The sequence below is a fragment of the Patagioenas fasciata genome, chromosome 21, assembly GCF_037038585.1.
Source record: "Patagioenas fasciata isolate bPatFas1 chromosome 21, bPatFas1.hap1, whole genome shotgun sequence".
NCBI lineage: Eukaryota > Metazoa > Chordata > Aves > Columbiformes > Columbidae > Patagioenas > Patagioenas fasciata.
In genome coordinates, this window is record NC_092540.1 from 10,052,789 (window position 1) to 10,079,671 (window position 26,883).

The window sequence follows — 26,883 nt, forward strand, 5'->3', positions numbered from 1 at the left end:
AGGGAAATTCCAACTGAAATAAAAATATATCAGCTTCACCGTGGAGTGGGTTTAGTGGTGTGACAAGGGTCGGAGAGGTTATGGGAACTCCAGTCATGGAAACATTCAAAACTTGGCTGATCAGCCTGACCTGACTTTGAAGCCAGCACTGCACAAGAAGGGTTTGGACAAGAGAGTGTGAGCTAAATTATGAGTTTATGAAGATTGAATGAAAGTAACACATGGAAATGCATTCCCGGAGTCCAGAGCTTCTTTCACACTCAATTTCAGGAAGAAAATTGTGTTCCCGTAGGGACAAACAGGATATCAGGAGATCTCAAAAACTCAAGAATATTTAATGTGAAGGAATAATCAAGAATGAATCCAAAAGGTAAGGAAGGATTTCAAGAAAAATTGGACCACTATTTCAATAAACATTATGAAGCCCAGGAGCCAGACTCCCCCACTCCTGAAGCCACGTGATAAACAAAACAACACCTGAGCTCAGTCGCTGCTCCTGCCCCAGCATCCAGACCTGGCAGGACATTTCCTAATATCCCACAACCTGAGCACCTTTCAAGCAGGTTACAGTTAAAATTAAAGCTTCCCATGGAAATGCTGCTTTTCTCTCTCTGCCTTTCAAAGCACAGATTAACTAGAAGTCAGGAGTTAACACGACCCACATCTAACATCAAAAGCTGCTGATGTTTAGCTGAGCATAAGTGACAGGTCTGATTCTTTCTTGGCACAAAAGAGTTATTAACTTTTTCAAGGCCCTGTTTTTGCATTTCCCACTACGTCATTACTTCAGTTCTTGTGTGATGGACCAGACCACAAGGCACCAAACTTTCAGTACGTACTTAGGAGAACAGGTGTTAAGAAGGACAGCAACAAGTTACAAACCGGGGTTCTACAAGAGTTTATGGTGTTCCAAACCTCTCGATTCGGCTGCTGAGAACCTTCTCAAATTTTACTAATCAGCCTTAAACTCTGAAAGGCTCTTTGAGCAGTAATATCTACTGCTTCAAAGTATGAGATTTCAGGGGAAAAAAAAGTCTCTCCGTTGTTGGAAGAAAATATTTCTAAATCTGAACAACTTCCCCTTGGTACAGAACTGGCTCTGGTGGAAATTCAGGTTTAGCAATTAAGTCAAAGCTGGGTTTGATTCAATTATCACCTTTTTAAATGCCACCCTTCATGCACATACTGAGCATCTGACCATCAGAAGCTAAGAGGACATGCCAGTACAGGCCAACAAGCTAAGCTGGATCTAACTTCAGGGCCAGTAACCCACTAACTATCCACCACCTGCTTCAGTACAATAAAATAATTTGCCTGTGTGGTGGAACAGTGCCATTAATCCCCACATTTACACGTGTGGAACTGAGGCTCCCAAAGATGAGCGCAGCTCCATCGCACTCACCATCAGTCATTTAAGTGCTGAAGTCGGAAGCCCAAAGCTCCCTTCAGCTGGTCCCTTCTACAGCCAGAGGGCGTTTCAACCCACCCCAAACCTGCACATCCATCTGGAACTACTCATCCCTCCCCGCTGACCACAAGAGGCTGGAAAGTAACTAAGCTTCTCAAAGCCATGGGCAATGGTTCTGGAATCCATCCAAAACTAACAAGGAATTAAGGAATGGCCTAAGGTCACCCACTTTACTCAGGGCACACATGTGCTGTGTCATTTTTAGGTAGGAGACTGCATTCTGCCCACCAGAGCTAGAGGAACACAGCTCCGCAGCCTCTTGTAGCATCGGGACAAGCTTCAAGTCCCACAGGACAGCAACTGCACTTACTTGGAAGATATTGGAGAAGTCTCTCAAGTTGAAAATGTAGTGGAACTTGATGGCTGTTGGAAGGAATGTAGCGGCTACTTTCTGGTGCAGTCCCAGGGCAAGGGCAATCAGCTGCTGAGCTGATTTTTGCACAGCCCCCGAGAAATTTCCACTTGTCAGGTGCTGCGTTAAAATGGTGCTATAGATCCTGGACAAGGCATCCTGCCCAGGGATGGACAGCGCGAAGACACAGAAGTGACGCTGAGGGAGAGAAAGGAAGGCATGGAAAGGTCAGAGAGGTAGAAAAACACCTTTCAAGCAAAATGCCCTTGGGGATTTGCTGTGATAATCTCATCTAGGCTCCCTTTCCCATGAAATGCTGGACCAGATGATCTTTTGAGGTCCCTTCCAACCTGGGTTGTTCTAGGATTCTCTGATTTGCAGTCCACCTGAACAAGGTTATTTCCCTCTCCCAGTTTGCCAGCAGAGCTCAGGTGGGAAGTGACATCACTCTGCTCACTAAACCAGGGATTTTCAACTGCATCTCACCAATGCTACACTGGAAGTGCAGTCCATTGAAGAGCCAAAGGGCTCTGAAGGTCCCACCGACCTCTGACAAAGCCCAGTCACTGTCTCTATTAAGAGCAGCCCCTGGAAGGTGCCATCTCCCAGAGGACCTCTTTACTAATTTGGAACTTGCAAAGTTGCCCATGGGACACTTCATTTTAACTCCACACCTTGCTGAAGAGGAGCCAGGGTCCAAGCTGACTCTGGTCATTAGGTTTCTCCATGATGAAATGAATTTTGCTCACTGCTACCCAGTCCCTCCATCGGTTGGCAGCTCCCAAAAATCAAAGTCTAATGTTTAAGATCTCTTCCCAAATCTTCTGTTATCAGCAGCGCTTGAACTGCTTTTTGTTTGGCTTGGGGTTTTTTTGTTCGGTTAGGTTTTTGGGGGGATTTGGTTGGTTGGTTGGTTTTGGTGTTCTTTGTTTTGTTGGTTTTGTTTGGTTGCTTGGTTTGGGGTTTGTTGGGGTTTTTGTTGTTGTTGTGTTTTGGTGTGGCTTGGGTTTTTTTTTAGTTTTGTCTGTTTTCTTCGTTTGGGTTTCTCCCCCACACCTCTTTTTACTGACAGCTGCAGCAGACAATTCTGGAAAGCAGGCGGCGTTAATGCACCATGCTTCAGAGCTAAATACGAGCTAAATGAAGGCAAAATCTGCCTGTATGGACCAGAAGGTTGTCCTGAAAGTAGGTGTTAAGCTGGCTGGCAACTTTTGACTTCCTCCTCTGACGGAGCTGCAGAATGCGAGGAAAAACAAACAAGGGAATAAGGGACCCAGTTCGGTGCTTCACTATTAGGAATCACAGTCACTCGACAGATTCGTGCCATTTGTACTGATAAAACAACAGCAGGATCTGCCAGTGGTTGTCCTCTAACCTCACGTTTAAATGATCCACCCCAAAATAAACCCAGCGATGCACCTGCCGTTGTGCAGGGCTTTACCTGCAGCCGAGGGTTGATGGTGAAGCTCCCCGCCGTCGGGTTCATGCACGACACATACTGCACGTTCGTGATCTCCTTCAGCGACAGCTTGGTCCGGTCGTACCTTCGGGCAAAACACAAGCAGCAGCACAGTGACCACGGCCACTGCCTCTCTCAGTACGTGTCCCTGGGCTGCCAGAGGCCGCTTGTCTTCAGGGGGTCAAATTCTGCGTCTTGCCAAGATGAGGCCCAGGCCCAGGTTGCCGGCCTATCTGTACACGGCCTGGCACACGCGAGTCCTGCTCCTGGTGGAAATCCTTCAGCTTCAACAACCTGTAGCTAATATTTCTATCAGTAATAAGCACTGAGCAAAGCCCCTGGGCCATACTCTTCACTTGCATGGAAATGGCAGAAAACAGCAGGAGTGTCTCTGGTTTGATCCCAACCCGGGACAGGGTGTGAGAGACTACAAGGGTGACTCTCAAACACTGTGGCAAACCCAGCCCTGCAACACCCAGTCATGGGAGACGGGCCATCGTGAGCAGGTGAATGGTGATTTACATGTCAAGGCCGAGGTGACAGCCACAGACAAAGGCTGGGTGACACAGGCAGTGCTGTGTTGAAGGACACGCAGCCTGTGCGCTGACAGGCCCGACACGGTGTCAAGGCCCAGGCTGAGAGACCCTTCGGGCCTCCCCCATCTTCCACAATCACCCCCAGTGACGCCTGCACAAAAGCCCAGGTGATCCCGAGGGCTATAAACCCTATAAAACCTGTGCCAGCACGGGCAGGGTGCCACCCTGGGGACCCTTCCACCCACCGGGCTGACCACGGGAACCGAACCACACACCACAGGGTGCTGAACCCTGACTACAGACCCAAGCATTCCTGCACAGGAACTGGACCTGAGACTACAAACCCCTCAAACACACCACGGAGCCCTAAGGGTGGTGAGACCTTTCCTTTCCCTTTCCTTTTCCTTCCCTTCCCATTTCCTTCCCCCTTCCTTTCCCCTTCTTTTCTTCCTCTCTCTTTCCTTCCTATATTCCTATTTCTTTGCCTTCCTTTTTGTGAGTAATACAGTAACATAAGGTTTAGAGCCCCACTTGTGCCACAAAACTCTTTCATGTGAATCTTTTCGCTGCTAAACTGTTTATCGATTGAGCTTAAGTAACATAAATCCTTCTGCCACTGAGTCATTTGCCAATTGGACCAAGCTACAAAAAATAAAGGTCTTTTGTTTGTGGACCTTCAGGATTGTATGTACTTTTTTCCAACCCAGGGGACTGACAAATCTCAGTCACACCTCCCCCAACCATAGCGCCAGGTGGGACATGACAAGGGTCAGCAGGCTGCTGCTGCCGGGGGAGGACAGGGAGTCCTGGGCTCCCTGGTTTAAGAAGGACAAGGAATTACTGGAGAGAGTCCAGCGGTGGCTACAAAGATGCTAAGGGATCTGGAGCACCTTTCTTGTGACAAGAAACTGAGAGAGCTGGGGCTGTTGAGCTGGAGAAGAGAAGCTGAGAGGGATCTGATCAATGGGATCAATATCTCAAGGTGGGTGTCAGAGGATGGACCAGACTCTGTTCAGTGGTGCCCAACGCCAGGGTGAGGGGCAGCGGGCACAGACAAACACAGGAGGCTCCATCTGAACATGAGCAGAAACTTGTTTGCTGGGAGGTGCCAGAGCCTGGCCCAGGCTGCCCAGAGCGGGTGTGGAGGAATTGAAAACCATTCCAGTGGTTAAAATTCAGACAGTCAAGAACACACACCTTCAATGAAAATAAAGAAATAATGGGAAGGGTTATTAGAATGGAGTCGTGAGACAGGTAAACTGAGCCTGGGCAGCTAGGAAGTGTCAGGTAGTCTGTAAACCCTGCCGTACCCAACCAACGGGGAACTGGGGAGGGAATTTGCAGTTGGGATTAGGGGTGGATATAAGCAGTGGCTTTTTGCCCTGTTTTGTGTGCCTACCTTTAGGTGGAACACCCGACCTTGCAAAATCGTTAATAAAATATGCTTTGCTGAGAGATCCTACCTGAGCCTATTATATTGGTGAGATGATAACTTCCTGCATGCAATACAGTGCCCAGTGGGCACTGCTGAGCACATGGGCAGAAGGCCTCGATGTGTCTGGGAGGGGACCCATGGCATGCTGCATCCGCCCGCACCTCGCTGCATCCCCTGTACGTTGCTGCATCCGCCCGCACCTCGCTGCATCCCCTGTACGTTGCTGCATCTGCCCGCACCTCGCTGCATCCCCTGTACGTTGCTGCATCCGCCCGCACCTCGCTGCATCCCCTGTACGTTGCTGCATCCCCCCGCACCTCGCTGCATCCCCTGTACGTTGCTGCATCCCACCGCACCTCGCTGCATCCCCTGTACGTTGCTGCATCCGCCCGCACCTCGCTGCATCCCCTGTACGTTGCTGCATCTGCCCGCACCTCGCTGCATCCCCTGTACGTTGCTGCATCCGCCCGCACCTCGCTGCATCCCCTGTACGTTGCTGCATCCGCCCGCACCTCGCTGCATCCCCTGTACGTTGCTGCATCCGCCCGCACCTCGCTGCATCCCCTGTACGTTGCTGCATCCCCCCGCAACTCGCTGCATCCCCTGTACGTTGCTGCATCCGCCCGCACCTCGCTGCATCCCCTGTACGTTGCTGCATCCGCCCGCACCTCGCTGCATCCCCTGTACGTTGCTGCATCCCCCCGCAACTCGCTGCATCCCCTGTACGTTGCTGCATCCCCTGTACGTTGCTGCATCCCCCCGCACCTCGCTGCATCCCCTGTACGTTGCTGCATCGCCCCGCACCTCGCTGCATCCCCTGTACGTTGCTGCATCCCACCGCACCTCGCTGCATCCCACCGCACCTCGCTGCATCCCCTGTACGTTGCTGCATCCCCCCGCACCTCGCTGCATCCCCTGTACGTTGCTGCATCCCCCCGCACCTCGCTGCATCCCCTGTACGTTGCTGCATCCCACCGCACCTCGCTGCATCCCCTGTACGTTGCTGCATCCCCCCGCACCTCGCTGCATCCCCTGTACGTTGCTGCATCCGCCCGCACCTCGCTGCATCCCCTGTACGTTGCTGCATCCCCCCGCACCTCGCTGCATCCCCTGTACGTTGCTGCATCCGCCCGCACCTCGCTGCATCCCCTGTACGTTGCTGCATCCCACCGCACCTCGCTGCATCCTCCATGCCTCACTCCATCCCCCACACCTCGTTGCATCCCTCTGCGCCTCACTGCATCCCCCTACTCCTCGCTGCAGCCCCTTGTGCCTCCAACGCTCCCTCGCAGCTCCCTCACCCTCTATCTGCCTGACTTCCCTGACACCCACAGCCCAAGATTTCTGCCTCCGCTCCACTGTCTCTGTTCCTCGGAAGCTTTTGGCAGAGCTCAGGCATGCACACAGCTGAGGAGAGTGGAAATTGCAATGCGTCCCTGCCCTGTATTCCCTGTGGAGAGATGCAAATATTCATGTCCCACACAGAGCTGCTGGCTAAAGTGTAAAACACACCAATCTCCTTCCAAAACAGTCACTGCTTTTCCTTCAAATCACCTCTGCCTAGATAATGGTTGTTTGCTGCTGCCTGACAGAAGACAATGTTAGGTGCTCACAGCAGGGGGGTTCACCCCAGCTGAGGCCAAATCCACAGCCGCCTCTGCTCTCAGCGTCGCGGGGCAGCAAGGCCGAGCATCGCGCTCCCCTCGCAGGCTTTGCACTGGGACCACAGTCACAAGCCACAGCAAGAGCAGAGCAAAGCTCCTCTCAACCCAGCTATGAGTAAGCAATCAAGCGGTATTAAAGAAGCGATGGACAACGTCCTCGGACACACGGTGTGAACTGTGGGGTTGTCCTGTGCAGGGACAGGAGCTGGACTCGATGATCCTTGCGGGTCCCTTCCAGCTCAGGACGTTTTGTGATTCTAAGTGAATTTGTTTGCTGGGGACAGGGGAAGCCCTGAGGGTGCTCAACTCTCAGTTCACCCAGAGCCTCCCAACCAGCTCTAGCCCAGCAGTATGCAATGGGAAGAGGGACCCACGCTTTGAGATTCTCTCAAACCCACTCCCCAGCACTGGAGCTGAACAAAAAGGTCTCCGACAACCAAGCCCAAGCAGGCTCCTACCAGTGGCCGTAGTCCAGGTGCTGCCGGATCAGCGTATGGGGCTGCACTGTCCCGTAAGCGTCCACCTCGGGCATGTTGAGATCATCAATGAAGCACACGAGCTTCTTGGTACCTGGAGGGCCATAATTCCTACCAGCCTTTTTCTCCAGAGGTTTCTCAAGCATACCTGTAGGGAGGCAGAGGTGCAAAGCTCATCTACTGGGAGAGCAACTGCTGCAAAATAAAAATGATTTCTCAGCCCAGCTCAGTGCTGTGCTGTGTGTAGCTACAGCGGCCCCTCAAGGAGCTGAGATGTCCCCCAGCTGCAGCTGTATGAGGAGCAGCTGAGGGGCCTGGGGGTTCAGCTGGAGAACAGGAGCTGAGGGGAGACCTTCTGATCTCTGCACTGCCTGAAAGGAGCTTGGAGCCAGGGGGGTCGGGCTCTGCTCCCCAGGAACAAGCGCCAGGAGCAGAGGAAATGGTCTCAAGTTGCACCAGGGGAGGCTGAGGCTGGATCTGGGGAACAATTTCTTCCCCAAAGGGCTGTGGGGCATTGGAACAGGCTGCCCAGGGCAGTGCTGGAGTCACCAGCCCTGGAGGGTTGGACAGACGTGGAGATGAGGTTCTCAGGGACTAGAGTGCTAGAGCTGGGTTACGGTTGGACTCGATGATCCTGAAGGTCTCTTCCAACCAAACTGATTCTATGATTCTACAGTGCAGCTGGGAGCCCTGCAGGGACCCTTGGTCAGCACTTTGGTTTGACTTAAATCAGAAAGCTCTCAACTCTTCCTTCCAAACAAAAATACAACAAACTTCGTCTGCTACAAAACATGTCTACCTCAGAGCAAACAAGAGCTTTTCATGCAAGATAAAGCCTTTTGAATCTCTTCTGCATAATTTTTTAAACGAAATCTTGCTTGCAGAGGTGGCTGTGCCAGAGCAGTGAGCATCCCCTGCTGCCTGCCCCGGCGATGCGGCAACTGCAGCGTGGCCAGGGCAGCAGGCACTGGGCGCTGCGATGGAGAAAGGGAGATGGATGCTGTGGGCACAGAAGCCCACGAGCAAAGCTGCTGGTTTTGTGAATATATGCATCTTTTACCCTGTTAGACAAAAATAGGCGATCTCAGGGCCAAATTCCTGGACATCTTCAGAACAACCAACATGACACTTTTATTTAAATGCATCAAATAATCATAAGTTCCCTGATCTTCTCACCAGCGTTACCCAACCCTCCAGATAATGTGACAAGACTTAATTCCAACACGAGCTGTCAAATTACCACCTAGTTTCAAGTAGGGACACGCACACGCAAAGGAAAGCACGGAGAGAACAGTTTCGCATTTCAAAGCCTTGGAAGACTTTAATTTGTTTTAGCAGAAGGCTGGGGTCATATGTTGCTCTAGCTCATAAAACGTGGGGAATATCTATAATCCTGGGCTGATATTTAATAAAAATCACCCCACGTCGCTGCACATCATGTTCTATAGGTTATTGATTCCTCTGATTGCAGCCCAGGCAACCTTTACTGTCTCAGTAAGTGGAAAAGCAAACGGAAGCAACGCTCCTCTGCCCAGACCCCGGGTGGGTTTTCTGCCCTGTGCTTACTCGAAGAATTTGTTTCATTAGCAGTTTTGGGTTGGCAACAGACCTGTAAGGTGCTATAAAGCAGCACACGGTAAGTAGCAATTCTTTGTAATTAGGGAAGACTGGCAAATGTAAACGGGACTGGGAGTTTTTTTAAGCCATTTATTATCACGTGCAAAAGTTGTTAAGGAAGATTTACATTCCGTTGGTTTGTTTCAGATCACAGACCTTTCAAAACGCTGGGTTTTCCTGCTTGGGTGCACTGCAGACAGCTCGCCTTGCTCACCACTCAAAACGCAGCTGATTTCTTGTCACAGACAGTTGCTGCACAAAGGAATGGATTGTGCTACGAAAAATGATGAATCTTTCCTCAGCGGAGCCTCTCTCCCCGTTCAATAAAACCACAATATTTGAAATTTCTGGTAGCAAGTTAAATTAAGTGTTTCAAATAAGCATTTAATTTAAATTTAATTAGTCCCTAATTAACATATAAAATCAGCCCTTTTTGAGGTTAAACAAGTACGCAAGAGATTCATCACACTGAAATGCAATCACTGGGGATCAAGTGACATGTTCGTGGAAGTGGTATTTTAATTCAAAGCCGTATCTCACAATAATAATAAGGGGCGGTGTGTCTGTGTGAGATCCTGACACATACTCAAACCAGCACCTCAAAGAAACAGTCTGGACACCTCGTACCTTCTGGTTGGTGAGCAAGGGAGAGGGAAAAAAAGAACCCAAACAAAAAAAACCACAAGATTTATTGCAATTTCTCTGAATGACAGAAGTCAGGGCTACATCTGATGGAGGGGCAGAGGCCCAAGAGGGCACGAAGCAGAGCGAGGCCCAGGGCAAATGCCACAGAATGTGGTATTTAGTCACAATAAACTACAGAAAATCCCCAAACTGGCCCCAGGTTCAGGCAGAGAGAGTGTTGGGCTCCTTTTAACCCCTGTGCACACGGCGCTTCTGGAAGCCACAGGATGCAGGGATGGGTTGAACAACAACTCTGCTTCCCCTAAGGGCTGCATCTTATACATCTCTGCAGCAACAGGCACCTTGTCTAAGGAACTACTGGAACTCAGGTTAGGATCTTTTTTAAGTAAGAAAAAATCCAAAATTACTTTGTGCCCATGTTTTACAAATTTAAAGATGTGCCTGCTGGGGAAAAGAATAAAGCAGCCAAGTGACAAACTACACAAAAAGGGACAAATTAACTCTAAAAAATGAGCAGCAGGGATCCAGGCCAAGCAGTATAAATCATGCTTCTCAATGCAAATCTCACCACCACATCTTCATCCACACACAAGACAACTTGCTCCTCTGTGCAGGGGAAGAAAATCACTGACTCAGCCCACAGCTCATGACCAGGGACACGGTGCCAGGTCTGCCTGTACAAATAACACCTGCACACACTCGCCCATCCAGCTGGAGACAAACGGCTGCACATTCACAGAATCACAGGATCCCAGGCTGGTTGGGCTGAATGGACCTCTGCAGATCCCCAGTCCAAGCCCTGCTCACGCAGGGTCACAGAGCAGATCACACAGGTGGGTCCAGGCGGGTTTCAATGTCTCAGAGAAGGAGACTCCACACCCGCTCTGGGCAGCCTGGGCCAGGCTCTGGCACCTCCCAGCAAACAAGTTTCTGCTCATGTTCAGATGGAGCCTCCTGTGTTTCAGTCTGTGCCCGCTGCCCCTCACCCTGGCGCTGGGCACCACTGAACAGACTCTGGTCCATCCTCTGACAGCCACCCTGAGATATTGATCCCATTGATCAGATCCCTCTCAGCTTCTCTTCTCCAGCTCAACAGCCCCAGAGCTCTCAGTCTCTCCCCATAAGAAAGAATCTCTAGGTCCCTCAGCATCTTTGTCCCCCACCCAGGCAGCTGGACAGAGAGACAGACAGACAGACAGACAGACAGACAGCCAGACAGCTCAGCCCATTTAGCAGCTCAAGGGCATTTTGCAGAGACCCCAACACAGGGAAAAAAGCAAAGGGGCACCTGGGAGGGAGGAGGGAGACTGCAGCCATCACACACTAGCAAGACCCAAAACCCTTCAGACCTGCCCCAGAAAGCTGCCGTGACTCCACGACACAGCCCCAGGTGACACAGCGTGGGCTGAGCCTGTGCTGTCACCTCTGCGAGTGGATCAGTCCCACAGGGCAACTTTAAACTCTGACACCTTCCTTAAAACATCTGCAGTGTCGGGAGCCCAGCAGAGCACAGACAGGGGCTGTGATGCTCATGGCCGTGAGCGTGTTCGCCCCAGGGCCACCTGGCCAGGAAAAACCCACATGGTGAAGGTTAAAACCTTGGTCTCACTGGTGCTGGTCCTGTAGAGGGAGTAAAGGGATTTCAGGACACTTGGGTCAGACCAAACTCCATAAAGGAAGTTATTTTGGTTTACAGTGACCCACAGCTGTTGTTCAACTCAAAACAAGCAAGGTTGTTTCATTCCTGATTAATAAATACATGTAGAAAATTATCCTCTCTCTTTAGGTCAACTGAAAGTGAAAATACCATTCCAAAATGAGTCACTTTTCAACAATTCCCTCTTTCTCTTCATCTGTGAAAAGACTACACAGCAGAACTGACCTTATCCTGGTCTCAAACTTCATCTTTCACTGATGTGCCAAAATCCTCATCAAAGATATTCTCATGGGCTTCCCCAGGTCAGAGCCTCCCAGGGTCAGCAGCCGTGTCCCCTGGGGCGGTGGGATGTGGCACCCGCTCCGTGGGAGCACACGGGGCTGCATCAGGATGCGGGGGACAGCCCAGGAACCAGCAGCACCTGCACATCCCCATTAGCACTGTCCTCCCTGACAACTGGGATGCAATTCCCATCATTGCACTCTGAGGACAGCTTAGATCCCAGCCAAGCAACCCATTCTATTCAGCACGGGCTTAAATTCAAGCGTATTAAAGACACACCTCAAGTCAAGTACGAGCTGTGTGCTGTAGAGAACAGCAGCAGATTTAAGTGTGTGCTTTGCACAGCCCTGAACCAGAGTCGTGGTGTTCAGAATTCAATCCCTCATGTTGGGAAATGCCATTTTCCATAAAACCAGGAGTCTGTGGACCAGTGAGTTTCCCAGTGGGATTTAAGAGTCAGTGGGTGCCAGTGCAGTGCCCACAGTGCACACCCAGCTCCAAACCCCGACGGACACCCCAGGAATTTGGTGACCTGCCAGGCAGAAGCCCCACATCTCAGCCATTGTCTTACCTTGCAGCATGGCAGAGGTGGTGTAGTAGTTAAACGGGACCTTCTTCACCACATAGGCGTCTGTATCCAGTGAGCAGAGCTTGTCCCCCACCAGCACAGACTTCCCCGTGCCGGCGTTGCCCACCAGCACCACGGGGCGCCGGCGCTCCAGGAGCCTGTCCATGAAGTACCGCACACGGACCGTCTCGGTGGTGGGCACCAGGCAAGCCTGAGAGGGGCAAAACGAGCAGGTAAGTGTACCCATCTGTGGCACCACCCCACTGCCATGTTCTGAGGAGACATCAAACTGGGAGAGCCAGGAATGAGTGCGGTGACCTGAGTTTCTAGATGGCGCTAGGAAGGGAACAATACACTGCTACCAACCATTCAAGTCAAACTATCTGTACAGACGAAACAATGACAGCGGGATGCTGAGAGCAACATCTGGATCTCCCCGCAAACACACATTTTGCTAAAATGGTAACAATTTTTACAAGTCATCTGCTCACTGTGGCACCTCTAAAAGGAAAGAAAGGCATAGCTGGCAAACGCAATTCACTACCTGCAGCAACTCTCATTTTTCGTCCAAATCATATAAACAACCCTATTTTCAGCCACGCAGAATGACGAGATGGTGTCTCAGGGACTTTGTCACTACGTTGTCCCACATCCTGCTTCTCTCTGCAGGCCAAACGCACCTCCATCCCGCACCCTGGGCACACCAGCCCTGGCTCATAGGTGTCTCTGAGCCTGCGCCTCATGTACATCACTCAGCTCTGGAAGATGGATGGAGGATGAGTCTTCACAGTCAAAGTACAGTAAAGAAAGATGGGTAATTGAGTTGTACTTCATAAAGAATGTGTCAAGGGTTTTGATTGTGGGGTGACAATACAACCATGGCAGATGTGGTGTTAGCCCCCTCTCCCCCACCTTCAGCCCCTCTCTCTCCCCCATTCCCACTCAGCACAGGCGATCAGGAGGGAAAGAAGGATAGATAGAAGAGAATTGGAAAAATTAAAGATGTTTTACTAATGCTACTAATAAGAATAGAGAAAATAATACAAAATATACAAAACCAATCTTGAAAGCCCCAGCAACTGCAGAGCTGGCACCTGAAGTCCTGGACTGGACTGTGCAGCCAACCGGAGCTGGATTCAGTCTGTCATGAGGCCTCAGTTCGCAGGGACGACCAGCAAGGTCCTCTCCTAATCTCGGCCATAAGCAAAATGGACGAGATCCTCGTGATCTCCCACTTTTATATGAAGTGTTCACGTGAATGGGATGTTATACTCTGTTTGTCAGTTTCTTGGTCACCTGTTTCTCATTGCCCCTCTCGCGAGATGCGAATCTGTCCTTATCAATAACCTCACATTCCATTGCTGTGTTTACCAAAACATGGATCTGGTTCTCCAGGAAAACGCAGCTGATATGAAGGTTTTACCTGACAGGCAAATTCACTAAAAGAGAAACTTGTTTTTAACAAAACCAGGACGGAACGCCATTCTTATTATGAAGTGCTTGACCTCGAAGGAGACTTCAATTGAAATGCCTGCATACAGTCACTAAAATGCATGTGCTCTTCCCAGACAAAACACGTGCAAGGTTCACATACCTGTAAGGGCATTTCTGGATCAAATTCAAACTGAGGAATAAGCTTAGACCAAGGTTCAAACTTCTTCGTTTCTGGATCAATGTAGAAGTCAAAGACTGTGCCCTGAGAGGGAAACTTGATAGTCTTGAATTCTGCCACCCACCACTTGCTGAACTCCACTCTGTAGTCCACAAGCTATAAGACAAAAAGTGGAGAAAACACACTAATCTGGATCAATTAATTAGTAATGGAGAATGTTATCTATCCCAGTCCACCAGAGCGGGATTAGTCCTTAAAATATATTCCACAGCATAAAGTTCTTACCATTTTTCCTGCTATTAAGCCTAATTTTTCATTTTCTTCATTTCTGCTCATCAGTCCTATTTATTCATCTAAATAATTCATCCTCTGTGTTGATCACTCTTGGTATGTCTGAGACTAGATAGATGGATCAATTTGAAAAAGAGAAATACGTGCCTATGACTAAACAGACCACTTGATTGATTCTTGGTGCCTACTTCTTCCAACAGACAAGGACACAACATCCGTCTACATCTGTGCTCATGGTCAGTCACAGCATGCATACCAAAGCCTTTCCTCATCAATCACACCACTCTATTCAGAGTGAGTTGTTGTCTTCTGGCTTCTTTTCAAGCCACAACGTTTCAGACAAGCAGGACTGCAGACACCAGCGTACCAAAGCAGCAGCGAGGGTCTGCCCCTTTGACCCCGCCGTGATTCTGCGCTGCCACATTCCCCTCAAAGCACCCGTTTCCTTGCTTTTCCCCATTGTATCTTTCTACACATGGAGATTTTGGAGCATCTGAATTTTTTCAACTGGGGTGACAGTTTTGCTTTAGATGCTGGGTCAGGACTCACCAAATGTGCTTAGTCCCCTCCTCTGCCCTAGGTCTCCTGTATGACATTGGGCCAGCCATTCTGCCCAAACACCTTCCCATGTGGACAATGGGAACTGGAGAGAGGTGGAGGGGAGGAGGAGAGGAAAATTGCTGTGAGAAAGATGTTTGTGAAATACCGGACGCATCATTTAGCCCGTTTTAACAGCACAGTTTGTTCCTGGGGTGTCTGCGGGTCTCTCCTCCCCATAGCCATACAATGTGGGGTCACCAACACATTGTCCATAGGCTGCTCGGCCTCCATAAGGAAACCTGGGTTTGTTGCTGAACTGAACCAAGTGTCCTCCATAAAGCCTCCTGAGCCACAGTCCCTCAAAAGACCAGTGGATTTGAAAAACACATTAATAGTATCCACGATTTTGCAGACTCATGCTATTCAGAGAGGCAGAATCCCTGTAATTCTCCGTTCTCCTGTTGTTATAACTCCTCAGCAGCGGCAGCAGAGTCGCCCGCAGTGGAGCGGGACGTGCGTGGCTGCTAAAAGCTTTCCCACAAGGGTGCCCTTACCCCGCACAGCCAGACCGCCTGCAAGCGCGCTGTGCCGCGCTGCCCGCCCTCCCTGACCCCGCGGTTAAATGGAGCCACTCCAGCCCCAGCTCTATTGCCAGAACGGTGTGGAATTCAAACCACTTCCTTAATAAAAACCCCATATGGATTACCGCTAATTTCAGAGCCAGGAAATGGCAAATCTATCATCTGTTTTTATACAGGGGCCCCGCTACCCACCAACAAGCACCGAGTAGTGGGAAGCCTCCCAGACTGTTTCTCCTGACATTTCGGCCGCGAAAGGTCAGCGCGAAGGGCACCTTCGGTGGAAAGCAATAAACAGATTTTATATTGGATCATTTTTCATCAGGCTCCCCATTGCTCGGACTGCTGTATCCTCGCACTCTCAGCTCTGACATTTACAGAGCATCGCGGGCAGTAACGCACAGCCAGGCTCCCGGCGGAGCCTCCCGGAGGGTCGCTGTGCCTGCAGCTGCTCCTGCAGCCCACCCAGAGCCACTACCGCAGGCAGGAGCCCGGCCTGATGCACCCCAGACTGACTGTGCGGCATGGGGAACACAGCGGCCAGCTGCCACAGCACCGCACACCAGCATACTTGCGCTTGTACTGCTGAAGCAAAGACAAGTAGTGCTTCCCAGGCTTTACTGTGTTTTGTTTTGTTTCTTTAAGTCATCCTAGACTGGCAACACTAAGGCTGAGTATTTCCCAGCTGGCACATGGGAAATGGAGGCTCCACAAGGACCAAGGAAGCTGGTCTCGCACAGGTCATTCAATGGTCACAAGGTGTGATGGCACCAAGTGAGCACCCAGCTGAGCTTGAGCTGTGTTGTTCAGCACTTCCTGAAGCATCTGATCCTTGGCATGGAGCAAATCTGAAGAGACCAGCAGACACTCTAGGTCTGGCGTTAAGGTACATGAAAACACACAAAGAGACCCCTGGGAGCACTTGAGCAGCCATCAAGAACGGCAGTGCCTCCACCCGAGCTGGGGAGGGGTGTCTGGTGTTACATTCGTGGAGAGACCTCCCGCATAGTCCAGACAACACAGAGTTTGACACAAGCCCAGCGGAGATCAGACGTGGATCTCCAAGCCCTTGACAGCAGTGCAGTGTGGGCAGACCCAGACATCAGGACTACACACTTTAGATCTGAGGATAAGGCGTCCTCTGACTAGGGGATGCAACCACCCAAGAGTAGGTGTGCCCCTGTGGCCACGAAAGTCAATGGCACCTGGGGTGCCTTAGGAAAAGTATGACCAGCAGGTCAAGGGAGGTTGTTCCTCCGGCTCTGCTCTGCCCTGGTGACAAAACACCGGCTGGTTTGTGTTATGTAGCACGTCTACCTGTGCAGTCAGAAGGCTGAAAGACTGCTCCACTGATACATCCATCTGATAAATCAGTCTTAATTTGATCACATTATGCACATCCACAGGCTTCTATAAGTTAACCTTATGTTTCTCCCCAGTGAAATGCATCTGCATAAGCAAACATCCCTCCACCTTTACCACTGACCCCTCAGCTGTTCTCCGGTGGTGTTACACCCTGGATAACGAGGCCTTTCGTAAAAGGAATTGTTGTGTTTCTAGTTTATTATCACCTATGTGAGAGCCCCAGGAAAACAGCATTACTGGCATAGCACTATGTTTCAGAAAGTATGAAGAAATCAAAACAACACAAAACCACACAAACAAACTGTGTGAAAGATGCTGAAGAGGCATCTTCCGTCTTACCTGATCTCGAAACATTGATCCACCAAAGGCCCAGACGGCAGCAAAGACAAAGTAAAGTTCATAAAGCTCCTTGGGACAGTCAGGAGGTGTGTTCTCCTCTGCCAGGAGACATTCAAGGAGGTAGCACAACATCTGAACCATACTCTGTTCAGGGATGGGAATAATCTTCTTAAATCTAAGGGATGGAAATTAGAAAGCAATACGTCCATCACAACCCAGGAAGACTAGAAATGCTCTTTCAGAATACTGGCATTCTGCTTGTCAGCGGTACGTGTCCTATTCCCAGGTACAATAAAGAGAACACCCATTCTCACACTCAGACCCGCTGGCACCGGCACATATACAAGTAATAACAATAATCAGAAGTTTCAAGCATTTTAAAACTTTGATCTTCTTGAAAGAAGCAGAATGGAAGACTTGCTAAAGGCAATGATTTCCTGCGAGCACGATGAGTTCAAAAGCGGTCAAATAGAGGAGTAATAAAATAAACCCTTTCATCTTGCCATTTTACATTCATTTAAGCTACACTTACAGAATTCCAAACTAATATTGTAGCTGCACTGAAGTCCTCCATAAAGTAATTATAGCTATTTGAAAGGTTGGTTCTACGATTTCTGAATTAAGCAAGCTACCAAAACACTCAGCTCGGGGTTGCCTGCAGCTAATCCCGTGGATTTCACGCTCTGAGACAATGTTCAGCAAACAGAATGGGAAACGTCCGATTGACTTTGCTACCAACAGTCAAAACCAACTTGGTCCCACAGAGAGAAGTTCCCTAGCACAATGTTTAAGTCCTGATTCCAGACCCTTCTGACACATCCCCCTTTTGGCTGACATCTCCCATGCTCACTGATTTTTCTTTTGTTTTTAAAGGAAAGTGCAACTATAGGAAGCAAGTAGAGGATGGGAGATGCTCCCTTAAGTTTTCTGGGACTCTACTTTGGCCAGTCCTCACCACAGTATGAGAAAGAGAATGGTTTCACATGATGATAAGCAAGAACCACATGACTTCCCTGTGGACACTGCTTTAAAGCCAAATCAAGCCAAGAAGCACTAGGACCCTTCCAAATACCCAAGTTCTTAATGAAAAATAACTTGTGGAGTGGGCTCAGGTCTAGCCTGACACATCAGGAGGCTGAAAAGCTTTCTCTTTGGGATCTGCCGGCATTATTTTCCAAGAGATAGAGAGTTGATACAGGAAATACAATAAAAATCAAATCAAAATCAGATGAAAACCAGATCTGACCAACACGATACAGGCAGGAGCGTCACTCTGCCCACCTCGCCCTGCTGGTTCTCTGAGCTTAAGCCAATGATGCTCAGGGCTTCCAGGGGCAAGGAGGATCATGTGCAGCACAACCCAGCGCAGCACAGCTGGGCTGGACAGTGGCAGGTGTCCCCATGCCCTCACCACGGGTGACACAATCACTCATCAGATGGTACCTTGTTCTGAGGGTGTCCAGGCAAATGGGCAGGTACTTATCAAACAAAACGGCCAGGTTGGCTCTTTCGGACTGGATCTCTCGCCTGTCGATCCAGCTGCTCACTGGAGGATTCCAGCCCAGATCCGACGGGTTGATGTACAGGATCCCTTTAGGCCCAGGGTAAGAGAGAACATATAGTAAAGACATAGCAGAAACTGTTCCTTTCTTCCAGCAGAGTTTACCAGGTACTTTCACACAACTAAAACCCTATCAAATATGACGGGACGTCCCATTACCTGCCCCCTTTTCCTGCCCCACTGCAGAGTAGAAACATGAACAGTGAAGAAACTTCACCCTTGAAACCACGGCGCTTTTCATGACCTTGCCCTAAATTCAGAACATTGTCTTGTCTGAGCAGTTTCATTGCTCTGGGCCCCATTTCCCCATGTGTAATACTAGGGGACACCTCCATTCCTTTCTCCCATACTTCATGCACTTCTTCAGAAGATCAAGAACTCTTTGGGACAGATACTGTCCTTCTCCTCATAAAGTCCATCCAAAGGGCTTTGCACAACAGGAGCACTCAGCAACGCTGAAGCCATGATCACCCACCAACAGTCAGAGTGCTCTGGGTAAATCTCCAGGATGATGACAGCTCCACATGTGCATTTGGGGTCAGGATCCTCAGTTTGTCTGTCAGAAACCTGCCCTGTCCACCCACGGCCGCTGTGATCTCAGGTTGGGTACTTGCAACAGGAGTCAAGTTGGCCAACAGAAGACTGGTTAATGGCACTAGATCCTCCTGGGTTCACGGCAAATCCCAGTGCGGAGCTCAGGCCAGGACTCACCCGCTCGGGACACGGTTGCTGGGGTGGCTGTGCGCAGGTGGCTGATCTCAAACACCAACCGCATCGTTGGGTTCAGAGGGATTCTCTCATTGCTCGCCAGGGTCAGCACCTGCATTGGGCAGACAGACAGACAGAATGACATCTTCCCCAGGAACAGGAATGAAAAGCATTCAGCACTTTGCACTAAAAAGCTTGGTTGCTGCCAGCACAGTTCCTTGAGGGAATGCAGCTGATTTCCAGCAGGTAGTAGAACTGTCTTCCATGACTCAAAGGAACAGCACTCCCTTCGAGCGGCGGAAAAAGGTGTGGAATTATGACCCCACCCTATTTTTGAAGGGCCTGGAGTTACAATCAGGACATCTGTGATTATCCATGAGCCCAGTTCCAGGAAGGGAAATTACAATGAAACCATGATTTGAGCTATTTCCCCTCATGCACCATTTTCTATATGTGATATTGTTTGGTGTATCTGAAGAAACACAACCGCATTATTCTAGGAGGTGTTATTTCAGCATCTGCATTTTTAGGCTGAACCATGCCATGCAGTCAAAGAATATCTCCTTCTTTAACTTATATTCATTACCTTATTATCATCCATCACAGTATTAAGAGACTCAATCCACATTGGATCAATATCTCCATCTAGTACCATCCACTTGGGACCGTCATGCGTGATGTTGGCCAGCTCTCGCGTGATTGATGAAAACAGGCCTGGGAGGGTGACAGGAAGATGGTGATGAACACTGAACTTGACACCTGCTCTAACGGTTTTCTCCAGCAACACAGTAAAAATTACTCTAATTAATGCTTTCCTCTCAAACATGCAAAACTCTATGTGCCTATACGTAAATATTACTATATCACAATACGGTTCTAGTTTGCTTTAAAGTGAAAAAAGGGTTATCAGTTATCACTACTGAAAATGATTGCAGACCTACGCACGAGCTTCATTCCCACCGAGAATCATAAGGGATAAGAAAAATGTAGAGTAGCTACTCAAAGGCAAAAGGCGGCATGAGTTATACAATGCAGAGAAAACCACCTGAATATGCCTAGGAAATCCTTATAAATATTTTTTTGTGGCTCAAAGTATATCAGGGCAATCAAGATGCATTAAACGCTGGGTCATGGCTTTAGTGAGACTGAGGGGAGAACAAGCACAGAATGACATTGAATGACAGAACAAAATGTTGGTAAAATCAAGGAGAGAGAGGATACAGAGTCTCAAGGGGAGTAAATAATGAATGTTAAGAAGACCACGAAGGCTGGGAATAGAGCAGCAGCACTGCAGAGCAAATGAAAACTCCACAAAACTATTGCTCTCCTCTACATGTGAAAATACCTCGGGAGATGCTGGTCTTCATGAAAAAACATCAGGCAAACATTAAAAAAAAGCCTCTCTTCCAGTGAATTGTGACAAGGACTCTTTTTTTTTTCTTTTTTTCTCCAGGACAAGCTATTTCTTTGTGATCCAGATCAGGAACAGCTAGTGGCACCATCTGACTGAAGACAAAGCTTGTGCTCAGCAAATGCAGAACGGCTCACCTGGAACAGGTGTGTGATCCCGAGACTGGGTCAACAAAAATAACGCTTCAGCGCCTCTGCCTCCAGCCAGTTCCTTACGTGTTGGACACGCGCCTCGGGAACCACTCCGACATTATTAGCATCAGAAACAGTTGCTGTCTCAGGGCATCAGGGCTTCCCTCGGATACACCGCGGCAGCGGGGAGAGGAAAGCGCCTCTGTCCCGACCTTGTGCATCCACAGCACACGGCTCTCTTGGGGTTTAAAAGACGAGTTTTGTTCTGCAAAGAACACTTTTGGGATTCCCATATGGGACCTTTTACCACCTAACATGTAGGACCTTTTCAACTTCTGATAATGTGACAGGATAAAACTGGGGAGCGGAAAAGCAGGGGCTGATCTGTAAGGGAACAGGTCACCTCTTGTTAGGCTGTGGTGAAGATTGCCTTGCTGGTCTTTGACAACATGAAACAACATTTTCAGGAATGGTTACTGCAGAAAATATCTGCCTTGAAAGCTCAGGGAGGAGTGCCACTATTTCATTTAAACCATTGCAGGCCAGAAACCACTGGACAGTCACCTGTAAAATGTCCCTCCTGCTGTTCGGTGTCACCGCTGCCCTCGATCTGCAGCCACTGCTGCAGCCGGTCTGCACAGTTCAGGCTGTACCCTGCACGTCCCTCTGCCACTTTGATTTAGGCTCCCTAATTACAATTAGAAAGAAATTAACCTGGCATTGGAGCAAAGCAGGGGGTCGGGAAGGGTCCATGGCGGGGCCAGGGGAGGTGGGTGGCAGCTCATCTGCTGCTGTGGATGATTCATGGTAATGTCTTCCCTCACCTCCCCCACACCTCCCAAACCCGCCGCACACGTGAATCGAAGCTGCCTTTATGTATCAGTCACAACCCAACATTTCCACTCCAGATTTTCTGTAATCTTCCAGCAAGTTTGAAATGTTCCTCAGGAGTAAGCAGGATCAACAGCTTGGCAAACGCTGGTGTGCTACAGAGATCGGGCAGCCATACTGAGTGGAAAAACTGACGTTAAGGCTGCTGTGCGTGCTATCAGCAATGAAAACCTGGGGATGGGACATTTTTTGGGGTCCCAGTGCACACCACAGTGCAGGAGGGACATCTCTTCCATCACTGGTCCAGCCAACTCCCAAAAACTGCCTGCCCCACTTAGGAACTGGTAAGCGTTGGTATTAATGGGCATTAAAATTATTCTTAGGGCAATAGGATCAAGTAGGCTTATGCTATATTTCCCATTTGAAGATCAAAGAGCTAAAACATCCTGTGTATCCTTTCAACAACAAACTGTCATGTGGCTGTAGGCAGCAGACAAGCACCTGGGCTCTCAGACCTGCACATGAAGAACCAGTCACCCTGCTGCTGCTCGGGAAATTCATTAAAAATACCCGTCTTTATCTACATATTTCAGACATGAAATGACATTTACCGTCTTTCCATTCTCTTGTTGCTGGGTTAATGATGCCAAAGAGCTCATCATTGGTGACTGCCTTGGGGTTGAGGTCTGTCCAGACAGGACGTCGCTTCATTATCTGGTAAGTCCTGTTCAGGGATCTCATCACCTGAGACTTGCCCGTGCCCGCGTTACCCACCACGCAGACAGAGTGCCGGACCGTCAGCAACTCCTCCAGCTGCACCACCTGAGAAAAACACTCCCAAATTTTAGACAAAGATGCCAAACTGAAGTTCAGGTCTATCAAATAGGTCCCACTGGGCCACCTCTTTAGAAAGACGTGACCCTGAGACACAAGCAGATTTGACAATTGAGTTTGGTCCAGCCACTCTAATCACAATGGGTGAAATCCTCAGCCTGCAGATAAACTTTCAGCGCTGTTTATACTTGACAACCACCACCTGATGAGGCCCTGCTCTCCAGGGGCTACACTTTCATGAGCCTACAAAAGTTGGCCCCTTTGGAAGCCCAGAGACTGATCCAGTGCTGACTTCAGGAGCAGGTGCAACTGCCTCAGACCCAGCACAGCTGACTGCCCTCCAGCGAGATCTGCCTGCAAGGACAATGCTGTGCAGAGCTCTCTTTGTAGAAGCAAAGCTGTTTGAGAAAACCCAAATGATTTGATGGCGATGTGGGTGTAGCAGAAGATCTCTTGGTCTTACTTTGAGCACAAAGTTGTCCTCAGCCTGCAGCCGGAGGTCCAGCACAGCCTGCCTCACAAACGACTCAAAATTCAGGTCACGCTTCCGAGGCACATCCAGTGCAGGGAATAGATCCCCAATCAGCCCCATAAACACCGGCACATCATCCGTCACAATCTTGGGGATGTTGAAGTCACGAAGAGAGCGCATCAGAACCCGGTCTTCGGGTCGCTCTGGGTCATCTCGCCTGAGGGAGCCAGCAACAACCAGCACTGACTTAATGGCACGCAAGCCCCAGTCGTAGTGATCCTACACCAGAGGAAGAAAAAAAAAGAGGCATGAGTTTATGCTTAGACAGTACCATGTAGGGTGAAGAACCACCATTCCCAAACTGCCAGACTAGTAAGCAATGAAAATACATCTAAATCTGTTATTTGCATTGTGGCCAGAGACCTTCTCCAGCCTGAGTGACCTGGTTTCCATCTCAGTAGGTGAGATTCCCATCAGGGACAGTATTAAAGAGTCAAATAATTCAGCTGTTCAGACCATCACATGGGCTCACAGTTGGCAGTAAGACAGCAGCAGGATTTGCACTCCAGAGACCAAAGCAATTTGTTTCACCTAAATCGTAAAGCACCTATAGCAAGGCCAGCCAGCCCCCTGCATCTGCAGGAGCCACCAAGGTGAAAGGCTTGTGAGTCCATTATGAGGCCCCAAAGACCCAAGTTTCTCCACCCTGCCCATCACAAGATGACAAGCCTGTTTGGTCTCAGAGGAGGTCCAGGAATAAGGGGTCAGTAAAGACATTGCTGAAAAAGTACCACAAAACGGCATGAGAAGAACTCTCAAGCCAACAAACAACTGTTCATATTTCTGTCCTGTTAACACCCTCCAGAGCACAGCTCGACAGCTGACTGCTCTGTGTGGGAGGCCATGGCTTCCACCAGGCCCCTCAAGGCACAGCACCAAGTTTCTGCGACAGAGCATATCCCACCCAGCCTCATGCTGGCACAGCCAAGATCAGGTTTGTATCATCAGGAATCCTGATTCAGGTCTCCTCTGGACCCAGCTTCGATCTACACAAATAATGACAAGGAAAAATCTGATTTGCTTTGCACTGACAGTAACTCTAACAAGACCTGGAACCAGCCTAAGGCTGAACTCAGAGAGGGACACCATAAACCCTTTGCAGGCAGGAGAATCAATAGGAAGAGACTGGAAAGCAAAAGGTCACTGAATACTACCCCAAACATGGTGTCATTTAAACTCACTGAAAGGTCTCCCATTAATGCAGCTGGTCAAATGCTTTTGTCCCTGCAGATGCTCCAGTAAAGCAGTCTGAAAATTTTATTGCTCCGATGATCACCAACCCTCTCCTCCCCCAGCAGCCAGTGCAAATGCAGCCATTAAATAAAAGCTGTGAAACGTTAGCCATGGAGCTGAGCAGCACAGTGCCATGTTTCTGCTGATTTTGGAGATTCATCATACCACTCAGCCACAGAACCAGGCTCACCTGCTTGGACAGGAGCTCTTTGCAGAGTTGGTAGAGAGTAATGAACTTCCTGGCTAACACCCGGGCCTCGATGAATCCCTCAGCCACCAACATAATTTCACAGATCAGCTCAAAGTCTGGCACAACCATCGCACACGGCCTAAAATGACAGGTGAGGAGGCATTGCAGAACAAGTATTTCTTGACTACAGGTCTTACAGGCAGCGCATTTGCAGCTTCATCTTCTAGGCCTTCTTTTACGAGCCAGGTCACCCTCTGCCTTCCCCACGACAAGGGACAGAGCTCCTTTGCCCTGCCTGTGCGTGCCCAGACCCAGGCCTGTTGTGCAAGGCTTAAACTACCTGCGAATGCCCTGTGCAAGTGAATTCCCCAAGGACATGAGGTCGAGCCTGGATGTTCCAAAAGACAGTTTCTGCCAGGTCACAAACCCTGACCTGGACTCACCTGAAGAGAGCTTTTAAATTCTCAGGTAGCTCTGTTCGCCCTGCGTAACCAGGGTTCATGGTGATGAAAACGCCTACTGATGGTACTAAGTTGATGTCTTCTCCAAGAAAATGGAAGGATTTCTTCTTCTCCCGTATTGCATCCTGCACGCTCTTCACCTAGAAATCAAGACAGTACTATAGTATCAGCGTTCACTTATGAAAAACACATCAGACAACGGTGCTTCCTTCGTTACTCTTGGCCTCGTGACAAATGGGGCTAATCACTGTTTTATTTTTTACCGGCAGCATAAAGCTTTATACACTGTTTGGAGTACATCAGCATGGCAATATCAATTTCCCATCTCAGTCAAACTCTGGCAAAGCAGAAAAAAGAGCTGAAGAGAGTGGAAAGTCAAAATGCAAAGGAGTTGCAAGACTTCACACCTTTGCTCCATGAGACAATGATGAACGTGGGTCAGGAAGAGCAACTCAGGAGCGGGAAATGTCCCCAGCACTGCCTGCATTCACCTTGGCTTTTGACATCACCTGTGGGACACTGCTCAGCACATCTCACAGCAAAAACACCACCAAAGGCTCCACCATCTCTGAACCAGCCAGCCCAGCAGAGGTCTGATGTGTGAGAGAGACACAGGGCAGTACAGGTATCCACAACACAGCCAACACCCAAACGCACTCCCCAAAGTCTATCACAATATGGGCCCATTATTCCCTTTACCCATCTCACCTCTCCCCACACAGCGTTGCTCTTCAGGACATCCCAAAACCCTCCTGTGCCTGCTCCGTTCCCTGACCAGGCCCAGAGAAGGGGTAGCACCTCCCAATAAGCTTGGCCTCAGCTCAGTTGTAAACTGACCACTTGATATCACTTTTAAAGATTTTGGGACATCAGATGTTTGATTTAAAACCAAAACCAGAAGGCAGAAGCTGTAAAACCTCTCCTAACACCTTCACTCACTAATATTCTATTGTTTTTTATATTTGCCTGATTGCAGCTTTGTTCTGCTCATTTCTCTCCTTCCGAGGAGTTCACCTCTCTGCAAACAGCACCTCAGCGAGGGGCAAATCTCTCTCTATTCACCGCTCTAACCTCACTACTGTTTGCCATCTCAAAGTAAAGCAATTAATCGAATTTTTCCCTGTAAGGAACCATATCGACATCAGCTGCATGAGTAAGACAGCCAATTAAACATCGCCATGGTAACACTCCTAATAGCAGCCAGGAGACACCATGATGGAATGACGGCCGTGCCGCTTTCTTCAACTGCCACGCTCCAGCCAGGAGCGAGGGAACCATCAGCAGTTGAGTCATTCCTGGGCTTCTTTTGTTCAGCTTCCCTTTTTATTTCAAGATCCTCAAAGACTTTTTTTCAATGACAACTTTAAACTAGGACCTGACGGAAGAGAAATTGAGAGGGAATGATACATAAACTCTTGTACCTGCCTGGGGCTTCTCTGGGATGCCACATAAGGTACCAATTATGAGTGAAACAGATGAGAAGAATGAGGAGTTCATGGAGGGGTTAAGAACAATGTCTTTGACCGAAACATTTACAGAAGTGTAGAAACTTCTGAGCTTTATATCTTTCTATAACACTGAGCCCAAAAGGGAGTCCAGGAACAATTCAGCACCTCAATCAGATATTAGGATCCTAAAACACGCACTCAGCTGACAGTTGGATCCTGAAGAACTTGGGCACTTTGGCACCTCAGTTTTCTGCACTGAAGCCCCCCAAGGCTTCCCCTGTATAAAATAATGCCAGGTTTCCTCATGGGCTGGTAAGAGGAGGGGAAGGAGGACGCGAAGTGACAGATTATATATATAAGCACGAGAGCACAGGACTTTCTGGCACGATGGGGAGGCCAGTCTCCCTTCCAGCCCTTCTCCAGGGATGCTGCTGCGCTTCACACGAGACTCACCAACACAATGCACTGAGCAGCTGAACTACAGAGGAGATGAGAAACCATTCGCCAGGGGAAACACCCATGCCCAGCTGGGCACCGCTCCAATAGCTCTGTCCCAGGTTTAATCCCACGGTGTCAGGGTACCCTGGGCAAGCGCGTCAGCAAGGGCCGCAGATCTGCCCCAGATTCCAGCTCCCGAGTGTCACCAGCTGACACCGGCT

At 49.4% G+C, this 26,883-nt stretch overlaps 2 protein-coding genes across 3 annotated transcripts; both read right to left on the reverse strand.

Annotated features, from left to right (window-relative positions):
- Positions 1-316: 316 nt before the first annotated feature.
- LOC139829546 (dynein axonemal heavy chain 9-like) lies at positions 317-22,374 on the reverse strand. Of its 2 annotated transcripts, XM_071817661.1 has the most exons (11): positions 22,138-22,258; positions 21,260-21,383; positions 19,740-19,867; positions 19,157-19,265; positions 18,328-18,475; positions 16,885-17,059; positions 13,754-13,927; positions 12,163-12,370; positions 7,373-7,538; positions 3,262-3,364; positions 317-2,018 (listed from the first exon to the last, which is right to left on the reverse strand). In XM_071817661.1, the coding sequence occupies exons 3-11, from the start codon at positions 19,806-19,808 to the stop codon at positions 1,563-1,565; spliced, it is 1,608 nt and encodes a 535-aa protein (XP_071673762.1). In that variant the 5' UTR covers positions 19,809-19,867; positions 21,260-21,383; positions 22,138-22,258; the 3' UTR covers positions 317-1,562. The 2 variants fall into 2 exon arrangements, with proteins under 2 accessions (XP_071673762.1, XP_071673761.1); XM_071817660.1 differs by lacking the exon at positions 21,260-21,383 and having other exon boundaries at positions 22,138-22,374.
- Positions 22,375-22,529: 155 nt separating this feature from the next.
- LOC139829547 (dynein axonemal heavy chain 9-like) lies at positions 22,530-25,024 on the reverse strand. The gene is made up of 3 exons (XM_071817662.1): positions 24,759-25,024; positions 24,316-24,454; positions 22,530-23,111 (listed from the first exon to the last, which is right to left on the reverse strand). The coding sequence occupies exons 1-3, from the start codon at positions 24,815-24,817 to the stop codon at positions 22,596-22,598; spliced, it is 714 nt and encodes a 237-aa protein (XP_071673763.1). The 5' UTR covers positions 24,818-25,024; the 3' UTR covers positions 22,530-22,595.
- Between the last annotated feature and the right edge of the window lie 1,859 nt (positions 25,025-26,883).